At 39.7% G+C, this 26,821-nt stretch overlaps 1 protein-coding gene across 2 annotated transcripts in view; it reads left to right on the top strand.

Moving 5' to 3' along the window:
- The window catches only part of ACTR3 (actin related protein 3), a 51,613-nt gene extending 31,251 nt beyond the window's left edge, over window positions 1–20,362 (top strand). Inside the window, exons 1-11 of one of the 2 annotated variants that reach the window (XM_074967237.1) lie at window positions 4,501–4,602; window positions 4,902–5,026; window positions 5,452–5,562; window positions 7,443–7,538; window positions 9,451–9,558; window positions 13,131–13,274; window positions 14,270–14,443; window positions 15,741–15,833; window positions 16,696–16,821; window positions 18,198–18,281; window positions 18,695–20,362. In XM_074967237.1, the coding sequence (XP_074823338.1) occupies window positions 5,491–5,562; window positions 7,443–7,538; window positions 9,451–9,558; window positions 13,131–13,274; window positions 14,270–14,443; window positions 15,741–15,833; window positions 16,696–16,821; window positions 18,198–18,281; window positions 18,695–18,790 (993 nt within the window). In that variant the 5' untranslated portion in view covers window positions 4,501–4,602; window positions 4,902–5,026; window positions 5,452–5,490 and the 3' untranslated portion in view covers window positions 18,791–20,362. Of the gene's footprint in view, window positions 1–4,500; window positions 4,603–4,901; window positions 5,027–5,451; window positions 5,563–7,442; window positions 7,539–9,450; window positions 9,559–13,130; window positions 13,275–14,269; window positions 14,444–15,740; window positions 15,834–16,695; window positions 16,822–18,197; window positions 18,282–18,694 lie in introns of those variants that run through there. The other variant, XM_074967235.1, reaches the window with a different exon arrangement.
- The last annotated feature ends 6,459 nt before the right edge of the window (window positions 20,363–26,821 follow it).

Here is a 26,821-nt window from a genome sequence, read left to right as displayed (position 1 = left end):
ATTCCTTCCCTCTTGATCAGTTGTTTCTCTTTCCTGATCTCCCACTCTCAAAGAATATTTTTCTCTCCCACTGTTCCTTTATCTAGATTTCTTGCTTAATTCTGAATATGCATCTGTACTGTACAAGGAAACTTGCTAGAAAAATAAAGTAAAAGTGAAATATTAGGCTAATTGCATTGGCCAGGAAGACTGTTTTGTCCCTGTTTGAGTTCAGTGGTTCATTTTCTTTCTTTGCTGTCTCCCAGCTATTTGTTAATGTCCAGCAAACCTTCTTCTTTCTTGTCTTTAATTTTTACTGTGCGATATATGTTCAAAATATCAAGTAATTGATATCCCTCCAGAGCAAGCACTCCTATTTTCTTGTGTCCATATCAAAATATTTTTTGTATGAACACAAATTTTAAAGACTCATTCTCTTCTTTTTCCAGTTTTTATATTTAAAACAAACGGCCCCATCAGTTTTTGAGCACAAAAGTCAGTATGACACACATACATCCTCTTTCTTCTAAAAGCTTTTCAATCTTGTGCTGAACAACCAAAGCCAACTGCTCTCTGATACTGCTGGAGAAGTTCCCATCTTCGAACACCATGGTAACCTAGTTCTTTCACTACCCAGATTTAATTTCCAGTTTGTATTGTCACAATGTGCTGCTTTTCTAAATTGCTTCTTTTTTTATTTTCAAATGTTGCCCAAAATGTAGGCTTGTTTCACATTCAACAAGAAATATGGAGTCATCCTATTTTAGGTTAGAGCAATGGTAAATCACTTTAAGTGGAAAAGCTCTGGAGGTTTATAGCAAGTGGTGGTGTCTGTCTCAAAACTGTTTTTAAGATGTCACTGCTGGGCAGCAAGAGTCTTCTTAACGTAAAGTATCAAAGAGCTTTATAATAGAGCTCTTAAAAATGCTTGGCACAACTCTTCCTTTTACGTGTAGCACAAGAATGTCTTGCATCCTCCTATTTGAGTTGGACAAAATTTTCTTCAGAGAGTAAATCTGCCAAAAAATATGCCGCCCCACGCGCCCCCCCCCCCTTTTTTGGGAAGTAACACTTTTGAAATAAAATGTTTGCTCTTGAAACAAAACTCAAAGCCTTTCATTCAACCTGAAAGTTTTTTTTTATTTTTATTTTTTTATTTGGCAAGAAAAACAATCAATCCGTTTTGGGTCTGAAACAAACTGAATATTTTAGAGATCTTCCCCCCCCCCCCCCATTTCAGCCACAGAACAGAAAATGAATTATTTGCTCAGTTCTTCTCCTATTGGGTGCTTTTCTCCCTGTACCCCTTACCATCTATGAGTAACCTACTATAATTTATAAATACATAATACCATTCATCTCTTTCTGTCCCACTCTTAGTTTCAGTCTTGGCTCTTCTATGGTTCTTGCTGTCTCTGTTGATATTTGATTTGTCATCTTTCACTGCTCTGAGGAGCAAAGTAGGATTCAGTAGTAAATGCTTAGGATTTTTATGATGAGCAAGTCCTCAGTTAAGATCCTCTGTTCATTAGCAAAAGTCACTATCCCCAAGTGGTTGGATTAGGATTTTTCACACGTTGCTTCAGCATCCTTCACTATTATTGGTCAATACCTTCACAGGTCTAGGTATTGACCAATAATTGAACACCTTTTGACTTACATATGGAAGTGTATATGACACCTGACTTCAGGAGAGGGTTTAATTTTAAAGGTGATCTGCAGGGTTGAAAAATTTACCAGGCACTCACTAACCCAACTAGCCAAATCAAGCTGCAAAAGATTGGAGGCGAAGGTCAGATGCATGGTACCCTTACTGGATCAGGCCAATGATCCATCTACCGAGTATCCTGTTTTTGATATTGGCCAGTACCTCAAGCTTCAGTGCGCAAAACCCCCATAATAAATAAAGAAGGTGCTATAAGGGAAAGTGTCTTCCTAACTTTCGTTCTTGTGTTGTGATAGAAGGTAAATAAGAATACTTGACTGATCTTATCAATAGTATTCATTATTTTGTATATCGCCCTCATGTCCCCTCTCTAAAAGATAAAGAATCTTAATATTCCTATCTCTCTGTTTGTGGAAATCTTTTCTCCCCAGACTTTAATTGCATTTTTGAATCCCTTCTTGGTCTGTTAATGTCTTTATGGTGAGGTGTCTAAAATTAAACTTAGAGTTCAATCAGAGCGAAACATCCATTTATATAGTGGCATGGTGTTGAAAATATCTTTATCCCATTCTTTATACATTTTTAGTATCTTCTCTGCTTTTTTTTGAATGTGGGTGCACATTGAACAGATGTTTCCTTTTTTCTCCTGTCTTTCTGGCTGCTGAGTGGTTGTTAGTTGAATGTGGAGGTAAAGTAGTCCATTGCCAGTTGAGGCAAGTCTTCAACAGGGGGAATTAACAGCGAGTTTATTGACTCTGCTAAAATACTAACTTCTTCTTTGAGTAGTACCTCTAGGGGTGCTCCACTTCAGGCGCTCATGCATCTCTTGAGCTCTTGATCAGAGATTTTTCAGTTAGCTGTGTCCATTCGACCTGCGTATGCACCCTTTGCCTCCTCATGCCAGACACCAAAGCTATGTAGGGGTGTGTGGTGTGAACCACCTTCAGTTCCTTCTCAACTGCCTCAGCCTGAGACTGAGCCCGAGTATGTCCAACTTGAGCGTGCCTTGGCTTTCTGTATTTCTAATAATTGTATAATAAGAGCCCATGATCAGCTTCGGCAACCATGGCCTTAGCTACTGCTTCAGTAGTGATCCCCTATTTAGTACCGCAGGAGTTCAGATATACTAAGGACCTCTTGATAACAGATTAACCAGAGTCTCCGCTCCTCATGGGTACTGAGGGTCTCTGGGTACCAAGACTCTGATCTCTGGACTACCGTCCTCCAGTACCACAGGACTCTCCAGTGAGGGCCTCCTCCCTCCCCTCCTCTCCCCCCCCCCCCCCCCCCCCCCAGGGCTGCCTATCGGCAACAATTTACCAGACCACTCTCATAGGGAGGCCAGAGTTGTGTAGCCCTCTCCTCCCCAGTCAGCCCCCCGACAGGAGGAAATATTTGAGGAGCAGGAGGCTAGGGCAGATAAGGAGGCCACCTCTCAAATTCCTACTTCATCCTCACTTCTGGACAAGATGGTTATGGTTCTGCCACCATCCACAGGTGATGATTTTTTTCCAGTAATTTCATGATCTCAGAGAGTGACTGACACTTTTCAAATTCCTCTCAGAGGTGTCAAGAATTCACAGCAAAAACTGATGGTTATCCTGCAGTCAGCAACACCCCCAGAATAGTTACCCATCAATGAGGTACTCCTGGATCCAGCTATACTGCCATGGCAGACACCTGACATTATTCTGCCCACATGTAAACAGGAAGATAAAAAGTATTATTGTCTTTTTGTTTTCCCACCTCCCACACCTAATTCTCTGGTGGTGGATGTGGTAAATGAGCAGGGTAGTCAGTATTTCAGTAAGTCTACCCCATATGACAAGGACCAGAAAAGGCTGGATATCTTTGGGCCAAGGGCTTATTCTTCAGCATTCCTCCAGTTCAGGATTGTGATTATTTGGCAGTCATGCCCACATATAATTTTGCAAATTATAACCAGTTCACAGCTTTTATTGAGCATCTCCCACAAGATCACAGGGAGCAATTCCAGTCCATCTCAGAAAGGTGGTTGGTGGCCATAACCACTCTTCAAACATCCTTTGATGCTTCATACACGGCTACCAGTTGCATCTTTATGACGGTGGTTATGCACAAGGCATCATGGCATTTCTTGGGGTTTCCAAGAGAAGTACAGAACACCATGGAGGAGCTCCTCTTCAACAGTTGCAAGCTGTTCTTGTAAACCACAGATGATTTCTTGAACACTCTAACAAATTCTAGGGCTACTTCACAATCCCTGGGCACATATACACCTACAAATAAGAAAAGGTTTAGGAGGTCACAGACTACCCAGAGATGCATCCTGCTCCGTTTTCCTGGTCCCATAGATCCACCAAACACCCCGGAAAGAGATGTAAGTTTCAGAAAAAGAGGGCTGCCCAACTGCCTTCCACGACCACCTAGCCATCTTCGAAGCAACATTTTCGTTGGCTTGGTCAAGGGTTTGAATCTTCCCGCACTTTTGTATTCACAGCTGCTCCTACTAGCCCACCTCCCTGCACTTTGGAGACTGCCCTGCTTACTTCCAACATGCCTGGAGGTGGATCACTTCAGATAAATAGGTCAGAGCATTAGGCTACACGATACGTTTTATATCACGCCTTCCCTTCCTCGTCCCTCAGAAGTCACCTCAAGTGGAGCATCCACAGGGACACTACTCAAAGAAAGTTACTCATTCTGCACAGTAATTGTGGTTCTTTGAGATGTGTCCCCCTATGCATACTCTACTACCCACCCTCCTTCCCCTCTGCTTTGGACTGTTCCTTAGGGGTGTTTGGGTAGAGAAGGAACTGAGGGCAGCTCGCCCATACACCCCTGTATTGCATGAGGAGGCATGGGCCAGATGGATGCTAACTGAAAATCTTCAATCAAGGGCTCGAGAGGTGCATGTGCTTCTGAAGTAGAGCACCCAGAGGGATACACATCTTGAAGAACCACAGTTACTGCACAAAGTAAGTAACCTCTCTTTCTGCATTGTATGCTTTGCATTGCACCATGTTCATATTTTGTTTTTCATGACTGTGTTGTATTATTCAATCCTAATAGTGTTTCATTATAGGTGGCCTTTCAAATGAGATTTTTGAGTGTTCTATGCAGACTCATTGTACCTACACCGAAGCTAGGAATGGTAAACTATTTCCAGGTGGCAATGTTTTAATCTTTTAATTCAGAATATAAAGCTTTGAAGTATGACAGAAGTTTCAGGATATACAATCTACAATGTCATTTGTATATCTGTTGCTTATTAAAGGTATTGCAATCAAGGAATCGGCAAAAGTTGTTGATCAAGCACAAAGGAGGGTTACAAAAGGTGTGGATGATTTAGACTTCTTTATTGGGGACGAAGCAATAGAAAAACCAACGTATGCCACAAAGGTATTAAAGGATAGTTCTTCTCTATGAATTTAATGCTTCTAAAAAATCCACTGTAAAATAAATGGTTTCTCATTGATCTTTAACTGTAAAGAACTCTTTATTTTTCCATTTTTAACATGTACTTTTTAAAAGAAAATGACATTCATATGTGATTTAATATTCAACCAGTTCTGGTAACTTTCAAAACATTTTGTCTTCATTTGGAAAAAAGTATGTTAATTTTTTTCTTTGAAGTAACACTGGAGAGTGAAGCACTCTTCAGAATGTCAAATTATCAATCATTCTGCGGTAGGAAGAACTTACAGCACAGTGTTCTTACTGTGTAGTTTGTTGCCACTTTTAGTGAATTTTTTTCCTGCACTTACAATCAATAAGACTTCTTATTTTAAACTTTCCAAAATATACTGATGCATCTGTTTTAACAGTGGCCTATCCGCCATGGTATAGTTGAAGACTGGGACTTGATGGAGAGGTTTATGGAGCAAGTTATCTTTAAATATCTAAGAGCAGAACCGGAAGATCATTACTTTCTTTTGGTGAGTACAAATTACTTCCTGTTTATGAAAGAATATGTAAGAATTTTGTGTTTATTACACAAAGAACCTTTTATGTAAATAAACCTTTAAGCTGTGCCACCTGTGTAGGAAGTTAAAGGTTATGTGCATTGGCTGAAGCCAAGCTGGTCTGGCTGCTTCTCTATATGTTGCTGCTTTATTTTTTTATGAGTTTTAAAAGCAAAGGAGTGTCTGATCTACAAACTCCTATTCTTCCTTTTATTTCTATTGCCCCAAACTTTCTCTGTTGCAACAGCTCTCCATTGAAGTGAATAGTGATGTCATGGAAACTACATTTTAGGTAAGTATTTCTCCAGTGATGCAGTAGCAGTCTGTGCGCTGTGTTAATAGCAGTTGTATTAAAACGGAACAATTACTGTATCATTTGGATGCAGTTGCTGAAAGTTTCATTTCAGTTGCCGTACTTTTTACAGAGCCTGTGGAAACATGGAGTGTAAATCTATTCAGTGGGATTTGTTTTGCAGCTTTGAGTAGTTCTAGACATTTTATGGTTGGATTTGGGGCAAGTTCTGAGCCTTCTTAATTCCTCACAACTGTTGCTGAAAGCTTTTTCTTGGATTTTGAGAGTTGAATTTGCTACACAATTTAGTTACAATTAACTTGTCAAGTTGCCCACAACTTCAGTCTTTTTTTACAAGACTTTTTTTTTTTTTTTTAAAAAAAGAAATGTCCACATATAGAAGTTAAAAACATAAGACTGGAAAGAAATTTCTGGATCATTAAGTTCAGTCCCCTGCTATCACAGGCCGCTCTGTTATTTCATCCTGTTTATGAATTCATCAACCTCCATTTTAAACCTAGCTAAGCAATTGTTCCCACTCCTCTTCTCAGGAGGCAGTTCCAGAATCTCATTCCTCTGATGGTTAGAAACTTTCTTCTAATTTTCAGCTTAAATTTATTCATGACCAATTTATAACTCTTCTTGAAAATTTCCCCTACTTATTTATAAAAAAAAGGTAAAGGCAGAAAATGGCTTTAGTATCACAACTGTAGTTTGTTCCATGAATATAGAGCCTGAATCTGCACCCACTAACCAACCACATTGAATCTCATTGAAATCAGTGGCACTTCAATGAGGGTTGCAGGTTGAAGTCAATATTCCTCCTCTACTAGAACTGTAGTGTGTGCCTACACGAAAGCAACTGGTAGCAACAAATATTATGTTTATTTCTTTAAATATTCCTCACTCATATAACATTCAGAATGCATACTTTCAAAGAACAAAGAGAACTATAGTTTGTAATAAGTCCAAGTTCACTATAGTAGCACATCATATGTATTCTGTCCCAGTCTCCCTTTAATATAATTCATTCAGATGGTAACAGACTATCTTTTTCAGATATTGCCTTTGAGAAGAAAATAGAACATAATATCTATGTTCAGTTAGATGAATTGCTGAGGGAAAAAATAACCTTTTTGTAATTGGGGATATCAAAATACTTGGAATATACAGCAGTCCTTTTTTTGGATGATAGTGCTATATTCTGTCAATGGATACAATGTTGCAGTGAAATAACTGCCCAAGATAAGAGGACACCAATATATCTTGGTAAATTGCGGCAAGAATTAATTTTCACATCACTTTGTGTTCCTGCATTGTCACATAGAGTGGTATATCCCTATGGTGCGGTTTGCATTAGTCTTTCAGCCTTCATGGGAATTGACAGGTTTACTAAATTAAACAGTTTTGCTTTTTAAAGCACAGTGTGAATTCCTGCTGTTTGTACTCTGGGTAAATTATTAAGCTCACAACCTGAAAACTTTTCTTGGTGTGTTTTAAAATCTGAATAAATGCAAGTATTGGATTTGAATTGATTTTAAAAATCACTTCTGTCATACAGACTGAACCTCCACTAAATACTCCGGAAAATAGGGAATATACTGCTGAGATAATGTTCGAGTCTTTCAACGTTCCAGGGCTGTACATTGCTGTTCAGGTGAGAATGCAACTGTTAAGTGGAGGGAAGGAAGGATGATTTTTCTCAACTTTAATTTAAATTAATCTTTAAACCCAATGAAAAAATTGTGCATAATTCTAATGGTTGGAAGACGTTTTGGAGTTTGATATTTGGGTCAGAGGTTTTCATGGGGTGACTGGCTCAAATCCAGTCTAGTGGTCAAAAATACGTACTCCAGCTAGCAGCCAAATGATATTATGTAAAATTAACTGGTGGTTTCAACTCAGTTTGTGAAGGACAGGTTTCACATGAGAGAAAACACCATAATAAGTAGCAATAGGCCAAGAACAGGAAGTTGTCTTTCATGTCTAGAGGTAGCCCTTTGGATGGGAGTACCTCTGTTTTGCAGAACTTGCATTGCTGTATTTCTGTGCTGTCTGTTCTGTGGCTAGGAAACATTAGGGACAGGAACTATCAATACTTTTTTTTTTTTTTTTTGGTTTTTGGTTTGGGAAAGCTGTTTTATATAGATATTCCACCACTCCATTGTTACTTTCCAATCCATAAATTGTACTAATGCACACAAATTAGTGAATTACACTGAAGATTATTCAGAGAGAGATTTGTAACTTGAGCTTTAGTGAAAAATTTTATTTTTAGAAAGCATTGATCTGTTTCCTTAGGAATTTTTGTTTTAGGAGCATGATATAGTTTATATTTGTTTAAGGAGATGGAACACAATAGCACTTAAGCAGATTCCCTTTAGAAATCAGTTTCAATTTTGTGATTATGCTTTTAGTACTGGACAAATTCTTTCTTCTATCCTGGTGTATAATCAGATATGCAAATAACAAATATATAGGTACTAATTTGCCATTGGAGAAATCATACTGACTCACATACAGGTTCATCTAGATTCCTTCACATTTTCTATTAGTTGTTCATCCATGGGTCTAGACCCATCCCCTTCCTCCAAAATATAAAGTGGATGTTCCACACTTCCTTGGAGAGATGTTTGTCTTAGTACTGTGTCAGGCAGCGACCTGGATATTCAAACATGCATTTACCATTCATTTGTATAATTGTGTAGATCTCTCCAAGTGGCACCTATCATCATATGGTTATTTTCTGCCAGTAGTGTCCTGCTATCCAATGCGAACATTTAAAAAAAAAAAAAAAAAAAAAAGTCTTCAGTGTGTGAGGAATACAGAGGATGATGTATTTTGTCTCCTAACAGTTTGAAGTTCATTTCCTCCAACACTTCAGATAGTAGAAATACAATCTGATGTTCCTTGCTTGTGTAAATCACTTAAGTGGAGGTTCGAACAAGAATTGATGTTTAAACTTGCATCCTTCAATGAAATCAGTGGAACCATGCCGGCTTACACCAACAGAGGATCTAGCCCAGTGGTTTTCAACCTGGGGTCTACAGACTATGTCTCAGAGGTCTGTGAAAGATGGTTGTTACCATAGAACAGTGGTTTTCAATCTGTGGTTCATGGACCCCTTGGGACCGCCTCCATTTGAAATTTTTTAGGGGTCCACAAATGAAAAAAGGTGGAAAACCACTGATCTGCCCCTTAGTTTATAAGTGTATTTGCCTATAAAAGGAAACTAACTAAATGCCAAACTCTAATTCTAGTACTTTTGTTTAGAATGCAATACATCTTCAATTCCCTTTTCAGTACATGGTAATTTATGCTACATTAGTGTCAAAATACGATGTACTTGTTTCGTTTCCATTGTGCTGTAAGGGAAAAATGAAAAGTGTTCAAATATTGAGGGCTTAGGTTATTTTGCTTCAGTTGTGTTTAAATAGACTTTGCTCACTTTGGCTATTTTTGTATCTTCATTCAAAGGGTATAAAACATCAGCTGTAGAGGAACCTCAGTATAGGCTTTATGCATCAATGTAAAACTAAAGGTTCAAATTCTGCTTTCTCTTTTGCAAGGCTGTCCTTGCCTTAGCTGCATCTTGGACATCGAGACAGGTAGGAGAACGGACATTGACTGGCACAGTTATAGACAGTGGAGATGGTGTTACTCATGTCATTCCTGTGGTAAGTATCAAAATATCAAACCCACATAATGTAATGCTATATCACGCATTGTAACCTTGCTGAAGTGAACATTGATATGGGAGGTGGCTTTTGTTGTAGTTAAAACATGACTGTTACTGAATGACCTCTGGCAACTCTCACCTGCGGCCCTTCTATGCTAAGGTGCTGAGAACTGCAGAGCACTCTCGTTTCCTCATTAAAAGTCAGTGTTAGTTCAGTGTCCTCAGAAGCTCACAGAACTTGGCCCTTACTCTGAATCAATTTTGTCATCTGTAAACTAGAACCCTAATATTCATGTACATCAAATGTTCCATATTAAGGTCAGAGCTTTCACTTATCCAAACAGTTAAATCAGAAAAATTACAATTCTAGTGTACTATCATACAGCAAAGATCAAACAGGTAGGAAAATTCCTACATGACTCAAATAATAAAGTTGGTTAACAGACTTATCTTAAAAATAGAACATATAATTATTTGTTTTATTTTATAACTAATGTATAATTTTATTAAATGTCAGTGTTGTTTTTGCTGTAGGCATGCAATGCAATTTACAGAATTGCACACTGAAAGTTTTATAATTGGAGTATATACTAGTTTTCTTCTCCAGATGAATGGAAATACATCTCTTTGCATAGCTGTCTTTTGAGGAGAAAATGGGTATCTGGTGTTTGTAGGACCAGTCTTACAAAATAGAGAACTATGTAAATGAGCTTACTAATTGTAAATTAACAGTTAGTACGCTCATTTGCTTGATTCATTATATTGGAAAGTTACATGATCTAAATTTATGATCTAAATGTGCTTTACAGTTTTTCTTCTCAGCTCAGTGAAAAATACTATGTAAAATATTTCAGATTAGACTCTTATTAGAGATGGCGTTTTTCTGCTAAGGCTTATTAGATTACTGAAATTTCAACTCTTGTAATGGTAAGTTAGGTTGTTTTTATTATGCTTAATCGGTTTTAAATGGCTATTAAAAGACAGCAGAACTTTCTTAATATTTTAACTTAAATAGATGAACAGGTTGTACGTAATTTTTTTTTTTTTGGTATCACTTGGACAGTTAGGGGACGATTTATTTACAAAGGAGTTTCTTATTTCCAGCATTTTTCAACCTTTAGCATACTAAAGCAAATACCCATGATGTAGGCTTGGACAGCCAGCCAATTGACTGGTCAGTTGACCATATACTTGACTCTTGTCAAATATTCCGTCAAAACTGCCCTGATTTAGGCAGCAGCTACATTTTTGGGTGCATGAGGGTGCCATCTGTTAGCCTACTGAACTGTCTTGATCACTCACTTCTGTAATTCTTTGACTTTTCTTTAGAACTTCATTTCATTGTTTCACAATTCTCTGAGTTGAAATAACGTAGTTAAAAGTACTTTTTATGTGTGTAATTAGGCATAAGTATCTATCTTAGGCTAAGCCTATTGGCGACCATATAGTCTTACTCTCTTTTTTGGTTACTGTTCTAAGAAATTAGTGCTTTAAAGTATTTGACAGTTTTCACATTTATTTGACCAGTCAGTTGACTAATTATTTTTGGACTGGTCAAATGCCCATCTATACTGTAATGTAATGCAATAGATGAAGTACTAAAAATGTAAGTAGATGAAAAGGAATTGATAGATGAAAATGTAGTCTCCGCAATGGGACAGACATACATGTAAATATTCATTTTGATCACTTTTAGTTAAAAATACACATTTTAAGTATGCTACTTACAAAATGTTTTAGCTCATTATTAAAATTTCAGAGATCATGCAGAACTTGAAATAGTTAAGACATTTCAAATATTTTAAATACTGTAAAGAGTACTGCATATGCTGTAAAACAGTATATCTGATAATAGAATAATTTAGTCTTCTGGTTTGATCTTCCTTTTTAAAGGTTGAGGAATCTAATCTCCTGTTAAAACATATGCAATTTACAAGTTAATCCACATGAACACCAATATCCTATCACTTATGATAGAATTAAACAGCTGCCTCCCCTTTCCTTCTTTATGACAGGTGAGGATAGGGAGGGTGGAATCATAGAAGATTAGGGTTGGAAGAGACCTCAGGAGGACATCTTGTCCAACCCCCTGCTCAAAGCAGGACCAACACCAACTAAATCATCCCAGCCAGGGCTTTGTCAAGGCGGGCCTTAAAAACCTCTAAGGATGGAGATTCCACCACCTCCCTAGGTAACCCATGCTTCACCACCCTCTAGTGAAATAGTGTTTCCTAATATCCAACCGAGACCACCCCCACTGCAATTTGAGACCATTGCTCCTTGTTCTGTCATCTGCCACCACTGAGAACAGCCGAGCTTCATCCTCTTTGGAACCCCCCCCCCCCCCTTGCAGGTAGTTGAAGGCTGCTTTCAAATCCCCCCTCACTCTTCTCTTCTGCAGACTAAACAAGCCCAGTTCCTTCAGCCTCTCCTCGTAAGACATGTCCCCAGTCATTTTTGTTGCCCTCCCCTGGACTTTCTCCAATTTGTCCACATTCTTTCTGTAGTGGGGGGGCCCAAAACTGGACGCAGTACTCCAGATGTGGCCTCACCAGTGCAGAATAGAGGGGAAAAATCACTTCCCTTGATCTGCTGGCAGTGCTCCTACTAATGCAGCCCAATATGCCATTAGCCTTCTTGGCAACAAGGGCACACTGCTCACTCATAGCCAGCTTCTCATCCACTGTAATCCCCAGGTCCTTTTCTGCAGAACTGCTGCTTAGCCAGTTGGTCCCCAGGCTGTAGTGGTACATGGGATTCTTTCGTCCTCAGTGCAGGACTCTGCACTTGTCCTTGTTGAACCTCATCAGATTTCTTTTGGCCCAATCCTCCAATTTGTCTAGGTCACTCTGGACCCTATCCCAACCCTCCAGCGTATCTACCTCTCCCCCCAGCTTAGTGTAATCTGTAAACTTGCTGAGGGTACAATCCATCCCATCATCCAGATCATTAATAGAGATGTTGAACAAAACCGGCCCCAGGACCGACCCCTGGGGTACTCTGCTTGCTGAATGAAAAATGATAAAAATGGTGAACCAATGTGATGTACTAAATGCCATTTTGATGACTTTGCTGGTCTCCTCCTCTCATCTCTTTTGCCCCTATAGATTGTAAACTCTTGCATACTTAAGTGCCTGCAACTCTTGAGTGCTGTTGAACAGTAATAGGTGAGAGAATGCCTCCAATCATTCAATGGCACTCACTTTCTCTGACTTAAGGAGCAAATAGAGAGTAAGATGTTTACTTTAAGTGCTGACAGAATGGATGTGTCTGGTCCCTGTTGCCTGTAAGAATGGTAACCAAATGCAGGGCCTCAGAAATGGAGCGTAAAGAGCTATGAATAACGGGAATGTCCTCAGGACTCCATCAAGGGTGCAAGATTATGAGAGGGATTGTGTGTGTAAGTGTAACTCTGATAAAATCTAAATTGTGGTAGTGAAGGACCCAATCATGTAAGGATGTGACTAAGCATTTTCAGAATCGCACTCTATATGCTTCAATAAGTAACTTTGTTTCTGAAGCTGATGAAAGGCATTTTTTTCTCCTTCTCCAAATTAATGTTACTTCCAGGCTGAAGGCTATGTGATTGGCAGCTGTATCAAACATATTCCAATTGCAGGACGAGATATAACATACTTCATTCAGCAACTGCTGAGAGAGCGAGAAGTAGGAATTCCTCCTGAGCAATCCTTGGAAACCGCTAAAGCAGTGAAGGTAAAATGAGAATTCATGAATGGCAGAGTTATACCACAATATACATTTATATTAAAATCATATTAAAAATAACTCCCTTCTTAATGATGCTCTTTTTCTAAATGAGACTATAAATGTTGATATTTAAATACCTAAACTATAACATGATATTAATATACCAATGTCCGTCTAGAACCATCTTTTCCCCTGAGAGTAACTATTGTAATACTTAACTGGAAACTCTTCTGGTGCTATCTGTAAAATGAAAAGCCATAATTGCTTATTGTTTTTTGATTCACACAATGCACAGTCAACCTGTGGAACTTGTTGCCAGGGGATATTGTGAAGACCAACATTATAACTATAAATTACTTAGTTTCATGGAGGATAGGTCCACCAGTGGCTATTAGCCAAGATGGTCAGGGATGCAACCCCATGCTCTGACTGCCCCTAAGCCTCTGAAGATGGGACTGGATGACAGGGAATGGATCACTCAGTAATTGCCTTCTGACGAATCTGGCATTGGCCACTGTCTGAAGTCAGGATACTAATCCAATATGGCCTTTCTTATGTCCTTATGACTTCTTCTGCATAGGTAGCTGTCTTTTTTTTCCTGCAGTACAAATCTGTTATACCTGATCCACTGAAGGATGTTCATCTATGAAATACATTATACATTTAGTACTCCTTTTTCATTACCATAGAATTTGAGGGAAAAATGGAATCAAAACCAAATTGCTCCCAGTGATGCATAGAACTGATTTGTAGAAGCAAAGTTTTATTTAATTGTACATAGTGTCAGCTGAACTTTTTTTTTTTTTTTTTTTTTGTTACTCTACTATGGAGTTACTTACCAGCTTCCAACTCTTCCCAAGAGCCTGGACCTTTTTTTAAAAAGGCCCCTTATTTGTATTATATGTAATTGGGTTCAAACGGCTCCATATTGTAAGTACATACCATCGTTTTCCTACTATTTTGGGGAAGATTTCTACAAATGTGTGTATTTAATTTTTCAGGAGCGCTTCAGTTATGTCTGCCCTGATTTAGTAAAAGAATTTAACAAGTATGACACAGATGGTACAAAATGGATTAAACAGTATACCGGAATCAATGCAATCTCAAAGAAAGAATTCACCATTGATGTTGGCTATGAGAGATTCCTGGGGCCGGAGATCTTCTTTCATCCTGAGGTAAATTGGTGTGAATTATAATGGTCTTCAGATTTTTTCAATTCAAGCTGTAGAACAGCAGTTTAAAATTGGTACACTAAAATCTAAATGCATTTGAAAGATGTGAAAACTTGCCTCTCTCAGTTTATATTTTAAAATAGATAATTGCTGCTGTAAAAAGCGAGTGAGTTTTACTTCTTGCTATTGGGTAACCTTTCAGTATACAAATTAAAGCACTTGAGCAGACACAAACAGTACAACCCTAGAATGTTTTAAAGAATTGTATTGCTAATACGGGTTATTGGTCCTTTCTTTTTCTTCTTCTTCATCTTGCTAAGCATTTATCTTTTAAATTTCTTCTTACCCGTCGTGCATGGTTCTGTCCAGTCATTTAAAATACCAATTTTAATTTAATTAAAAATTTCCCGCCTCACTTCCAATTCTGTGCCACTAGTCCTGTTTTCAGGGTCATTTTAGAAAAAGCAGATAGGAATAACTCTACCTATTTCTTCCTCAGTTCGTTCTTTGTCTTTCTCTTTCTTTCTGTTGTCATGGCCACTTCCTCATTCTGAGTTAAACTGTGTGCTTCAGTACTGAGCATCTGAGAAGGGTGGGAGGTCTTTGAACTGTTGCAAAAGAATTGTTAAAGTTACAAAAGCAGTACAAGAGAATAATTGGCAAAATGGGGAAAAAATCTAATCACTTTTCTTTTCTTTTTAACCTTTTACTAAATGGCCATTAAAATACTCAGGTTTCTGTTTCCAGTATTAGTTAATGGTTGCACATGTAGTGCAATAAGATGGCTTGCTTCATTTATTTTCTCCCCTCTTCTGTTTGGTATAAACTGTGCAGCATTTGACTTGACCGTTTTCCATTTGTGAATGTGCAGGAGAGGGGGAAGGGGGGAAACCCTCAGAACATCCTTCCTATTACTCCTGCATGTACTAACACTGTTTTTTCAATTAAGGACGTGTCTGGGATTAATCTTGAATTTTCCTTTCTCTCTTTCTATTACATGTTGATCTCAGGTACTCCGACTCCCTACTACTAATGAGCTTTCTTCTCTTTCAAGTTTAATTGTGTTCTTTCTTTTCTCACTTTCCTGGGATCCCCTGAGTAACCTGTGTACGCATAGTAGGTCAAGAAAAAGGGTTTTGCTTCTAAAACCCAGAAAAGAATTACTGCTGTTTCAAATTGCACTTCGATTCTTTTTCGAATTAAAAGTGCAAGACTTTTGATGTATGTTGGTTTAAAATTGTGATGTTAGCTACCTAATGACTGCTGGTTTTTTTATATCCAATTTGACTTCTGATTTTAGTTTGCTAATCCTGACTTCACACAACCCATTTCAGAAGTAGTAGATGAAGTTATTCAGAATTGTCCTATTGATGTTAGACGTCCTCTGTATAAGGTCAGTAACAGTGAAGCTATTTTAAAATAGTTTTGTTTCAGTGGGGTCCAAACATGCATGTCCTTTACTAGATATAGATGTCATCTTTTTATACAGTTGGTGGTAGATTTTGATTAAAAGCAAACTGCACTGTCATTGGGTCTAACATGCAGAAGAGCACTCAGAGTGAAGAAATTTTCACTAACCATTTAATTTTAACCAGAATTGCAATTTGAACATTTTAATCTATTTTAATGTTTCGGGACTGTAATACTGTTTAAAAAAAAGGAGGAGGAAAAGGGTTAAAAATGGGGGAAAATGTTGAAAGAAAAGATAATGGTAGGGATCAAAGGGAATTTTAAACCTTTTTGTAAACAATTTACCTTTCTTCAGAGTAACAGCCCAAATTATGTGTGGTACTTTATCTAACGTTTTAAAATTTAAATAATTTAAAACAGTCTGTGTAATAACTTTAAAATGCCATGTCAAATTGGTGACCATAGGTTGAATATCCATGTCCAGGGCTGAATAAATATTGAGGAGCTAACTTTTAGAAGTGACTAGTAATTCTTAATGCCTCAATATTGGGTGCCCACATTGACACCCTGAAGAGATCTGATATTCAGTCATGCCAAGTATCCAAGTTCTGAAAAATCAATCCCTGGTAACGTCTCTCCCATAGAATACCCAAAAATGGAGGCCCCTGAAATCACTAATCAGTCAAAAATTTAGGTCTGAGTCCTTGTAAACAGGAAGCACCCTTAATATAATTATAATAATCAGCATCTCTCTTCACTCTTATGTCAAAGACTAATATCTAACTTTTGATAGTCTTAAAATTACTTAATGACCTATTTCTAATGTATATGCATATTCATTATAGAATATTGTCCTCTCTGGAGGTTCGACCATGTTCAGGGACTTTGGTCGCCGTTTACAACGAGATTTGAAAAGAACTGTTGATGCCCGACTGAAACTCAGTGAGGAACTGAGTGGTGGCAGACTGAAGGTTTGTTTCCTTAGCCAATACATTTAAACTAACATTCATGACTCATGTATATCTCTTTTTTTTTTTATTATGCTTTTTTTACTGGAAATTCTAGGTCTTAAGTAACAAGAAATTACTGCAATGACACTCTTCTGTTTGTGTTGTCATTTTGAACTAAAGTTGATTCTTCTTTTCTATAAAGATTTTCTAGATTATTTTAACAAGGATTAATATACTGTAATGGGCTCCTGAGAATAATCTCAACACAAGTATTGTGTAATAGAGCGCTATGGTGCTGCTTCCCTTGCTTCACAGCTGGGCTGCCCATCCCTTGCTTCACTCATGAGCTGTAGAAATCTCTGGGTATGTCTACACTGCAATTAGACACCCGCGGCTGGCCGATGCCAGCTGACTTGGGCTTCTGGGGCTCAGGCTAACGGGGGGCTGTTTAACTGCAGAGTAGATGTTAGGACTTGGGCTGCAGACCAAGATCTGGGACCCTCCCATCTTGCAGGTCCTATGTCCCCATGGCACTGTTGCTTTAATGTCCTAGTGCATCCATTCAATCACGGCTGCCTCAGCACCGATACAGGACTCCATCCCAGACCACCTACCTAGGCCCTTTGTTCTCCCCAACAGTAAATCAATTACTGAAAAATCAAAACACATCAGACTTCCTTATTGCATCACCTTAAATAACACTATTAGTAGTTGCAAACAATAACCTTTCAAAATGATGAAACTTATCTGTAGTGATTGCTTGAAACACTCGCAGAACCACAGCACCTCGCTTCCCTCTAATAAATCTCTTTCCCTCACACACATCTTATTTCCTCAGGTTACCTACCACACTCGCTAAATTTCAATCAACTTCATGCACTCACACCCAACACACACGACACACCCAAATATACCCATCATTATCAAACTACATCATACACGCTATTGCCTGCAACACCAATACTCCAGACAGTCAGGAAACATCCATTTCTAACCACTCTAAGTTTGGTGTTACAATTTCTGTTTTGTGTGAACGTAGAGAGGAAGACGCTTCTTTGTGGGTGATCCAATTTAGAAAAAGAAAAGCTATGGCTGTAGATTGCGAAGTGATGACATCACGTCTGAGATAGGAATTTCAGGGTTTTTATTGTGTTTATGTAGGTGGAATCACCACATGAAATTTTAAAAATTAACTTTTTAAAAATAGTTTTTATTTGGGAGAATAGTAGGTGTGTGGTAGTTGTGTAAATATAGCGTAGTGCAGATACACATGCTGTGTTAAAGTAATGATTTAATTATGAGAGCTAAACTTAGATCTGTAAAGAAAAATGTACACACTCTTGAGTGTTACTAGTAATAGCAAGTTTTAATTGTATTCATTTTGTTTTCCTTTGTAGCCCAAACCTATTGATGTACAAGTCATTACTCATCATATGCAAAGATATGCAGTTTGGTTTGGAGGATCAATGCTGGCTTCCACAGTAAGTTGGTTATAAAACTTAACATGGTTCAGTCATTCTAGGTACACTTTGGAATCCTATTCTGTTCTTGATGCACATTCATAACTCCTATTGATGTGATTGGGAAGGCGCATATAAACCCCTTTGAGTCCAATGAAGACTTTAGAGATTTAAAGGAGCAAATGACAACCAAGTGTCATGAAATGTATCTGTTATAATAGTTACACGATTCTGAATGAGTATTCTTATCGAATGCCATAAAGCCAAATACAGTAAAATGTGAGGTCTGTTGTATGGATTTGTTTAGCAGTAATTCAGAACGAAGTATAGAGTTTCCAAATTCAATAAACCTTTGTTTTCCCAGTTATTATTGAGATTTACGTGTAGTTGAAATGCAAGCAGAGCATCTGACTTTTTGTTTTCCTCTTTTCCAGCCCGAGTTCTACCAAGTATGCCACACCAAAAAAGATTATGAAGAGATTGGTCCTAGCATCTGTCGTCACAACCCAGTGTTTGGAGTCATGTCTTAAAACTGACCTCAGAGGGGTCAGGGCTGGGGAAGGGGGGGAAAGAGGGTCTTTCTGATTACTTGTTTGTCTGGATGGCGGCTATTGAAGATAACAAACATGACTTGACAATAAGAAAAAGCCCAAACACAATTAAACAGGAATATTTTAATAAGTGTCTCAATATGCGGATATAGTGGAAAGCCAAAATAATTAAGTGTTTTTCTTTAGATTGAATATTTGAACCTGTGCGTAACAAAACAAAGAAGTGGGTTTTAGTTCTTTCTGTGCCCTGATATTTTGTATATTAAGGAATTATCCAAGATTTGATGGGATTTGATGGTGTGTAGATAGTCAGCTCTCTAATGCTTCAATTGTACTCTTACATGTGTACAACGCAAGAACTTGTTTATATTTCATACTTTTTTATACTTTGAGGAAAAATATCAATTAAAGAAAAACTGTAATATTTGAGGAAAAAATACCAGTGACCACCTTAATGGTAAATTAAAAAAATATATATATTGGGCACATGAAACTTACTCATGTGACTCTAGTTATTGCAAATTATGACCAGTCTAAGTCCTCGGTTCCAACTTTGCAAGTGCTTTTGGAACGAAGAAGCTAGTATCTTGGGTTAACCGATGCCTGCTAGTGCTTTCTGATTACTCGGTGCATTTTCATTCTATTTCTTGCTTAAAAAAACAAAAGTAAAGACAAGACTGTTGGACCAGTATTGCAGTTCCGTAGTGTCATTTCTAATTAAAAAACAAATAATCAGATTATCAGAAGTGGTATATTTTAAAGCCTAACACCATTCCAATAAAGGCACACCATTTCTTTTTATATTTGTGTGAGGCTTTGTTGATCACATTGCACGAAGTCTTCATAGACTCCTCAGCTGGTTTGCAAGATAGAGATCACTATGTGCATTGCTCAAACTAAAGTGAAATTTTTAGAACTGAAATTTGTATGGCATCATCTAAATTAATCAGTCTATACATCTCAGTATTTGGTTTTATTCATCTCTATAGCTTATTGCTACATTTTTTTTTTTTTTTTCATTTCAGTTCCTGTGGTGGTTTGCAGGAGACAGCATTGCCTTTTTTCAATTTTCATAGCTTATGTGCAAAAGTAAAGTGAAGCGCAAGTTTTTTTATAGTTTCTAGAAAGAAGTTGGATGTATTTAATGTGATCATCTGCAATTGCTGTTAATGTTTGAACACAGAAAATACAGGGAAATCTTTCTAAAGAATGTGCAGCCGGAGATTTTCTGCTGGACTCACAAACTTAGTTAAACCAGTTTACACAGAAGACCACAAGAGGGAGATATTTTACTTGATTTTTCCCCCCAACTGAAATGAAAAATGGAGACACTAGAAATCAAGGGTAGAGGAAAGAGATGAACGTTTAGATGTGATATCTTTCAGTCACTTGAAAGAGAAGAGAGAGTATGACAAATGAGACCATTCTTTCCAGAAAACGAGGATAAATATGGAAAGGCATTTTTACAACTATTACTAAGACATTTTTTGTGCAGAAGCTAAAAATAAACAGAACCTTGAAGCAAAATAAGAAACTGTTAAACAATCATGATATGAATTTATCTTTATCTTTTTAAATAAAACTCTAGGTACGATTCCTATTCTCTCCTGACAACTGCTATAATTTCATTGTGCTTTGTTCATTGGTTAATATCAGTGCAAAAACATTCCACTTGGCTTCTAAGGTAGACTTAGTGGCTGGAGCATAGTACTTGGAGATGGAAGTTTGAGTTCTATTCCAAGCTCTTACATTAACTCAGTGTTTGTCCTTGGGAAAGTCTCTTAACTACTCTGTTTGTCAATCTATAAAATTATGGATTATACATCTCATGTATATTATAAGGATTAATGTTCTGCAGCACTTTCAAGAAGTAAAGTGCCATATGAGTAGGCTTTACCAAATTCACAGCCGTGAAAAAACGCGTCACGGACCGTGAAATCTGGTCTCTCCCCATGAAATGTGGTCTTTTGTGTGCTCTTACCCTATACTATACAGATTTCATGGGGGGAGACCAGCATTTCTCAAACTGTGGGTCCTGACCCAAAAGGGAGTTGCGGGGAGGGGGGTGTCGAAAGGTTATTTTGCGGGGAGAGGGGGTCACAGTATTGCCACTTTACTTCTGTGCTGCCTTCAGAGCTGGGCAGCCAGAGAGCAGTGGCTGTTGGCCAGGCACCCAGCTCTGAAGGCAGCGCCCTGCCAGCAGCAATGCAGAAGTAAGAGTAGCAATACCATACCATGCCACCCTTACTTATGCATTGCTGCTGGTGGTGGCTCTGCCTTCAAAGCTGGGCTCCTGGCCAGCAGCTGCTGCTCTCCAGCCGCCCATCTCTGATGAGAGGGCCGCCGCCAGCAGCAGCACAGAAGTAAGGGTAGCAGTACTGCAACCCCCTCTACAATAACCTTGTGACCCCCAACTCATTTTTGGGTCAGGACCCTTACAATTACAAAACAATGAAATTTCAGATTTAAATACCTGAAATCAGGAAATTTACAATTTTAAAATCCTACGACCATGAAATTGACCATAATGGACTGTGAATTCATAAATAGATAAATTCATGGAGGATAGGTCCATCAATGGCTATTAGCCAGGATGGGCAGGGATAGTGTCCCTAGCCTCTGCCAGAAGCTGGGATTGGGTGACAGTGGGATGGACAACTTGATGATTACCTCTTCTGTTCATTCCCTCTGGGGCATCTGGCATTGGCCACTGTTGGAAGACCGGATACTGGGCTAGATGGACCTTTGGTCTGACCCAGTATGGCCGTTCTTATGTGAATTTTGGTAGGGCCCTACATATGAGGGCCAAGTGTTCCAGAATTGCATTCTCTACTGCAGCAGCAGGGAAATAGCAAGTTGCACACTTCAGTCAGTCTAGTCTTGAAGGTAAAGCTGTATGTACAGCCATAGTTGTGCTGTTGTCTGGCGGAAAAGTGAAGTTCAGTTGTGCCTGTAGCTTGTGAGGCTTTATTTTACTGTATTTTGCAAACAAGAATGATACTTTACCTGAAACCCATCCAGTCAATAACAGAATACTGTTAAGATGGATATGCTGCCTGAATTGGGTTCAGGAAATAAACTACTGTTGCTTAAAGTAATATCTATTTCTTAACACATCTGCATTGAAAAATAGCAGAAATCCCTCCACCTGAGAAAAGGAAGAGGCTAACAAGTGGTGTAATGTAGGGGGCCCAACCTGCAGACTGTACATGACACACCAGAGCAGCATTTCATAAGGTCTGCAACCTGTTCCAGCACAATATACTAACAGCCAATTCATTAGTGTTTTGGTGTCAATGTTTGCTTCATTTTGGTTTACACAAGAGGGTAAATAGAAACAACCTATGTACAGTATTGTCTATCTAAATACATACGAAACAAACTGAACTTAAAATATAAATCAGTACAGGTGACTTCAAATTTTATGAAAATATGTAGAATTTGCTTTGCCCACACAAGCTCATTCTTAGGTTTATGTGGCCCTCCTGTGTAATAAGGTTGGGCCCCATTGGTCTAATGTGTTCATCAACAAGTGCCTTATGCATTGGCTAATACCCAGTGTAGTAAAGTGTGTGTGAGAAATCTGAAATTGCTTTTAAGGTAGGAAATGTAGTGCCAAACACACATTAAATAAAAACTCCATTTTTTGATGGTCTCCCCTACACCACTGTATCATTCACACATGTTGACTTAGGGTATGTAGATAGAAGACCCTTGGTGCAACCATGGCTGGCCTGAGTCAGCTGATTCAGGTTCATGGGGGTCTGGCTGTGGGGCTGTAAAATTGCAATATTGATGCTCGGACACGGTGCCATTGGATTTTTATAGCAGGTACCCAGACTTCCAGGACAAGCAGGTGCATGAAAGATGGACCCAAATGATTTAAGTGTATTTAACTTAGTGTCCCTATCCATTGTTATCTAGCCATCCCCCCCTCATGTACATTTAATTGGGTCCTGTGTGGTGTTTAAAGGGCTCACACCATATAACCAACAACTTGGGGTTGATCCTCCTCAGCCTAACCCCTAGGCCTCAGCTCACTTCTAAATCCCCTTGCATGCCCCCTCAACGAGGTGACTGAGGGAACCAATGGGGACCTTAGTCTGTGAAGACTTTAGGACTCCGCTTCTCTTAATGGTCAAAAGGTTCTCCAGCCATAGTCCAGGTCTCATTTATTGCTGGGAGTTGCCCTTTTTAACCTACTTCTACATTGGATATCGGCCACATAGTGCAGCAGACTGAACATTCCTCTATTCCTGCATGCAATATGTTCCTATTCTTACTCCTTTCAACCTGAGCTGTTCTTCTGTGGTGCTGTGAGGAAGGCAAAAACCTCGCAGCTGGTCCATGTGGCCCAATGTGAAACAATTATTTCCTAGTCCTCAAAACAGGCTATTGGGCAGACCCACAGCATCCTGGACACATCAACATTCCCACCTATGGGGGAGGAGGAAGCAGCAAGATAGCCCTTGGTCTCGGATTTAAATTGATAGGGGGAGGAGAGGAAAGGGCTTCTTAATCCCTCCCTGGCTGGCCAATGGGAAGCAGAGGAAACAAATGCACTCTGAGCCAGAAGGAGAGGCCTCTTCACCAGCTTGTCTTAGCATGACCTGTGTCTGCCCTACTGTGGTCCATCCCCCTGTTGGTCTGATCCAACTTTCCCTGCTGAGATGGGGAGGAGCATTTGAATACCAGCAAGAGAGCTGGAGCAGATGAGAATGCAAGTGCAGGAAGAAAAGTCAAAATGGTACTGCAGTTCTTCAGGTGTCTGGGATATGACCCTCCCCACCATCCTATCAATAGGCTAATGAGCATGCTGGCAGTGTCAACTGGGTGCACCTGCAGAACATACTTTCTTCTTCAAGTAGTGTCCCTATGGGTGCTCCACTTCAGGTGTCTGTGTGCCCCTGCAACTCTACCAATATCTTGGAGATTTTTGGTAGCAGTGTCCCATTGAGCCCGGGCATGTGCTCTCCCTCCCTCCTGGTCTGCCTCGAGGCTATTTTAGCACTGCAAGGGCAAATCCTTCTCTACTGCCTTTGGCCTCTGACTGAACTGAGCAGTTGTCCCTTCCTTATCTGTGTCATTAGCATAAGTAATGTTTGTTTTGTTACCTTTGTTCTCCCTAAAAGTACTCAGGCTAGTATTTTATTTTAGGTTTCAGAGTAGCAGCCGTGTTAATCTTTATCTGTAAAAAGAAAAGGAGGACTTGTGGCACCTTAGAGACAAATAAATTTATTTGAGCATAAGCTCACTTCATTGGATGCATGCAGTGGAAAATACAGTGGGGAGATTTTATATACACAGAGAACATGAAACAATGGGTGTTACCATACACACTGTAAGGAGAGTGATCAGGTAAGGTGAGCTATGACCAGAAGGAGAGAGAAAAAACCTTTTGTAGTGATAATCAAGGTGGGCCATTTCCAGCAGTTGACAAGAACGTGTGAGGAACAGTAGGATCGGGGGAGGGGGGGAATAAACATGGGGAAATAGTTTTACTTTGTGTAATGACACATCCACTCCCAGTCTTTATTCAAGCCTAATGTAATGGTGTCCAGTTTGCAAATTAATTCCAATTCAGCAGTCTCTTGTTGGAGTCTGTTTTCCAAGTTTTTTTGTTGAAGAATTGCAACTTTTAGGTCTGTAATCGAGTGACCAGAGAGATTGAAGTGTTCTCCGACTGGTTTTTGAATGTTATAATTCCTGACGTCTGATTTGTGTCCATTTATTCTTTTACGTAGAGACTGTCCAGTTTGGCCAGTGTACATGGCAGAGGGGCATTGCTGGCACATGATGGCATATATCACATTGGTAGGTGTGCAGGTGAACGAGCCTCTGATAGTGTGGCTGATGTGATTAGGCCCTGTGATGGTGTCCCCTGAATAGATATGTGGACACAGTTGGCAACGGGCTTTGTTGCAAGGATAGGTTACTGGGTTAGTAAACACTAAGTGTTACCTGATCACTCTCATAACAGTGTGAATGGTGACACCCATTGTTTCATGTTTCAATGGCATTTTGGGATGTATAAGTAGGGGCATAGTGAGCAGATCGAGGGATGTGATCGTTCCCCTCTATTCGACATTGGTGAGGCCTCAGCTGGAGTACTGTGTCCAGTTTTGGGCCCCACGCTACAAGAAGGATGTGGATAAATTGGAGAGAGTCCAGCGAAGGGCAACAAAAATGATTAGGGGTCTGGAACACATGACTTATGAGGAGAGGCTGAGGGAACTGGGAATGTTTAGTCTACGGAAGAAAAGAATGAGGGGGGGATTTGATAGCTGCTTTCAACTACCTGAGAGGAGGTTCCAGAGAGGATGGTTCTAGACTATTCTCAGTGGTAGAAGAGGACAGGACAAGGAGTAATGGTCTCAAGTTGCAGTGGGGGAGGTTTAGGTTGGATATTAGGAAAAACTTTTTCACTAGGAGGGTGGTGAAACACTGGAATGCGTTAGCTAGGGAGGTGGTAAAATCTCCTTCCTTGGAAGTTTTTAAGGTCAGGCTTGACAAAGCCCTGGCTGGGATGATTTGATTGGGGATTGGTCCTGCTTTGAGCAGGGGCTTGGACTAGATGACCTCCTGAGGTCCCTTCCAACCCTGATATTCTATGATTCTATGTTCTCTGTGTATATAAAATCTCCCCACTGTATTTTCCACTGCATGCGTCCGATGAAGTGAGCTGTAGCTCACGAAAGGTTATGCTCAAATAAATTTGTTAGTCTCTAAGGTGCCACAAGTACTCCTTTTCTTTATTTTATTTTATTTTTTATTCCTTTGGTTTAAAAAGAAAAGAGAAAAAGGAAAAGAACTTCTTTCCTTCCCTGTCTGGGGGCATTCCCCCCCTCCCCAGGCATTTAGTAGAGCGGCATAGAGAAACCCTTTGGTACCCGATGCAACAAAACTCCCATCTAGGAAGTGTTCTGCACCTTCCCAACCATTGATACCAACTACAGACACTCCTCTGGGGTTCTGGATGAGCCCCTGGTAACACAGGTACTCAGATACTCTGGAGACCTGTGGCCTCAGTACCCAGGGAGAGACAATTACCATACCGTCTCTAAAAAAGTGGCACCAACAAACTTTTTGTACTGGGCAAAACTCTCATTTAGGAAGTGCTCTGCCCAACTATCGGTACTGACAATGTACCATGGACCCTCCTCTGTGGTACCAAATGAACCCATGGTACTGCATGAGCTCTGGTACCCTAGAGACCTGATGAATGGGGAAGAACCACAATCCCCATTACTTGGTACCAGGACCCCGGTATCGAGCACATCCCGGCACCCAGAATCGCTCTTAGCACTGGGCTGTATACTGCCAATACCCCAGTCAGTGGCACCCTTACCCACTGACGAATCTGACACTGGGCAGGAGGAGATCATTCCCTGGCCCCTCAAGGTGGCCCACCACCACACTACAAGGGGCATCCCCAATTCCATCACGCCAATCGCCTGTGCCTGCCTTCCTGCCTCTCCCTCCCAAGGCCATATTGTAACTCTTTGGGTATATACACACACATGCCGTGACTGTCTCTGGTATCTCTCAGGGAGAGTCCACCAGATGGTTTGCTACAGCCTGGCACCTGAGCCAGGGCAGGAGAGCACTTGAACCAGAACAGAGAAAGCTTTTTCAGAACAGGAAAGAAGCGGGAAATGGGCGGGGGGGAGAGAGAAAAAACACACCCGAAGAGGAAGCTACCTCTTCAGCACACCACTTCTCATCTCTCCCAGATGAGACTGTGCTGCCCACCCCTCATCACTAGGAGAAGATTTAAGAACTTTCTGGCTCTTACCAAGAGGGTGGCAGACGAGCTGCAGCTTCCCTTACAGGAGGTGGCAGATACACATCACAAGTTGGTGGAAATTCTGCACACTACCTTCTCTCTAGAACTGTCCTCCCAATTAATGAGCTGATTCTAGATCCTACCAAAATCATCTGGCAGAGCCATCCTCCATCGCACCAACCAGCAACAGAGTGTAAACAAAAACAACCCTACATCTCTACCCA

The sequence above is a fragment of the Natator depressus genome, chromosome 11, assembly GCF_965152275.1.
Source record: "Natator depressus isolate rNatDep1 chromosome 11, rNatDep2.hap1, whole genome shotgun sequence".
Taxonomy (NCBI): Eukaryota; Metazoa; Chordata; order Testudines; family Cheloniidae; genus Natator; species Natator depressus.
The sequence above is the reverse complement of the archived record's forward strand: the minus strand, read 5'-3'. Positions and strand labels throughout refer to the sequence as shown.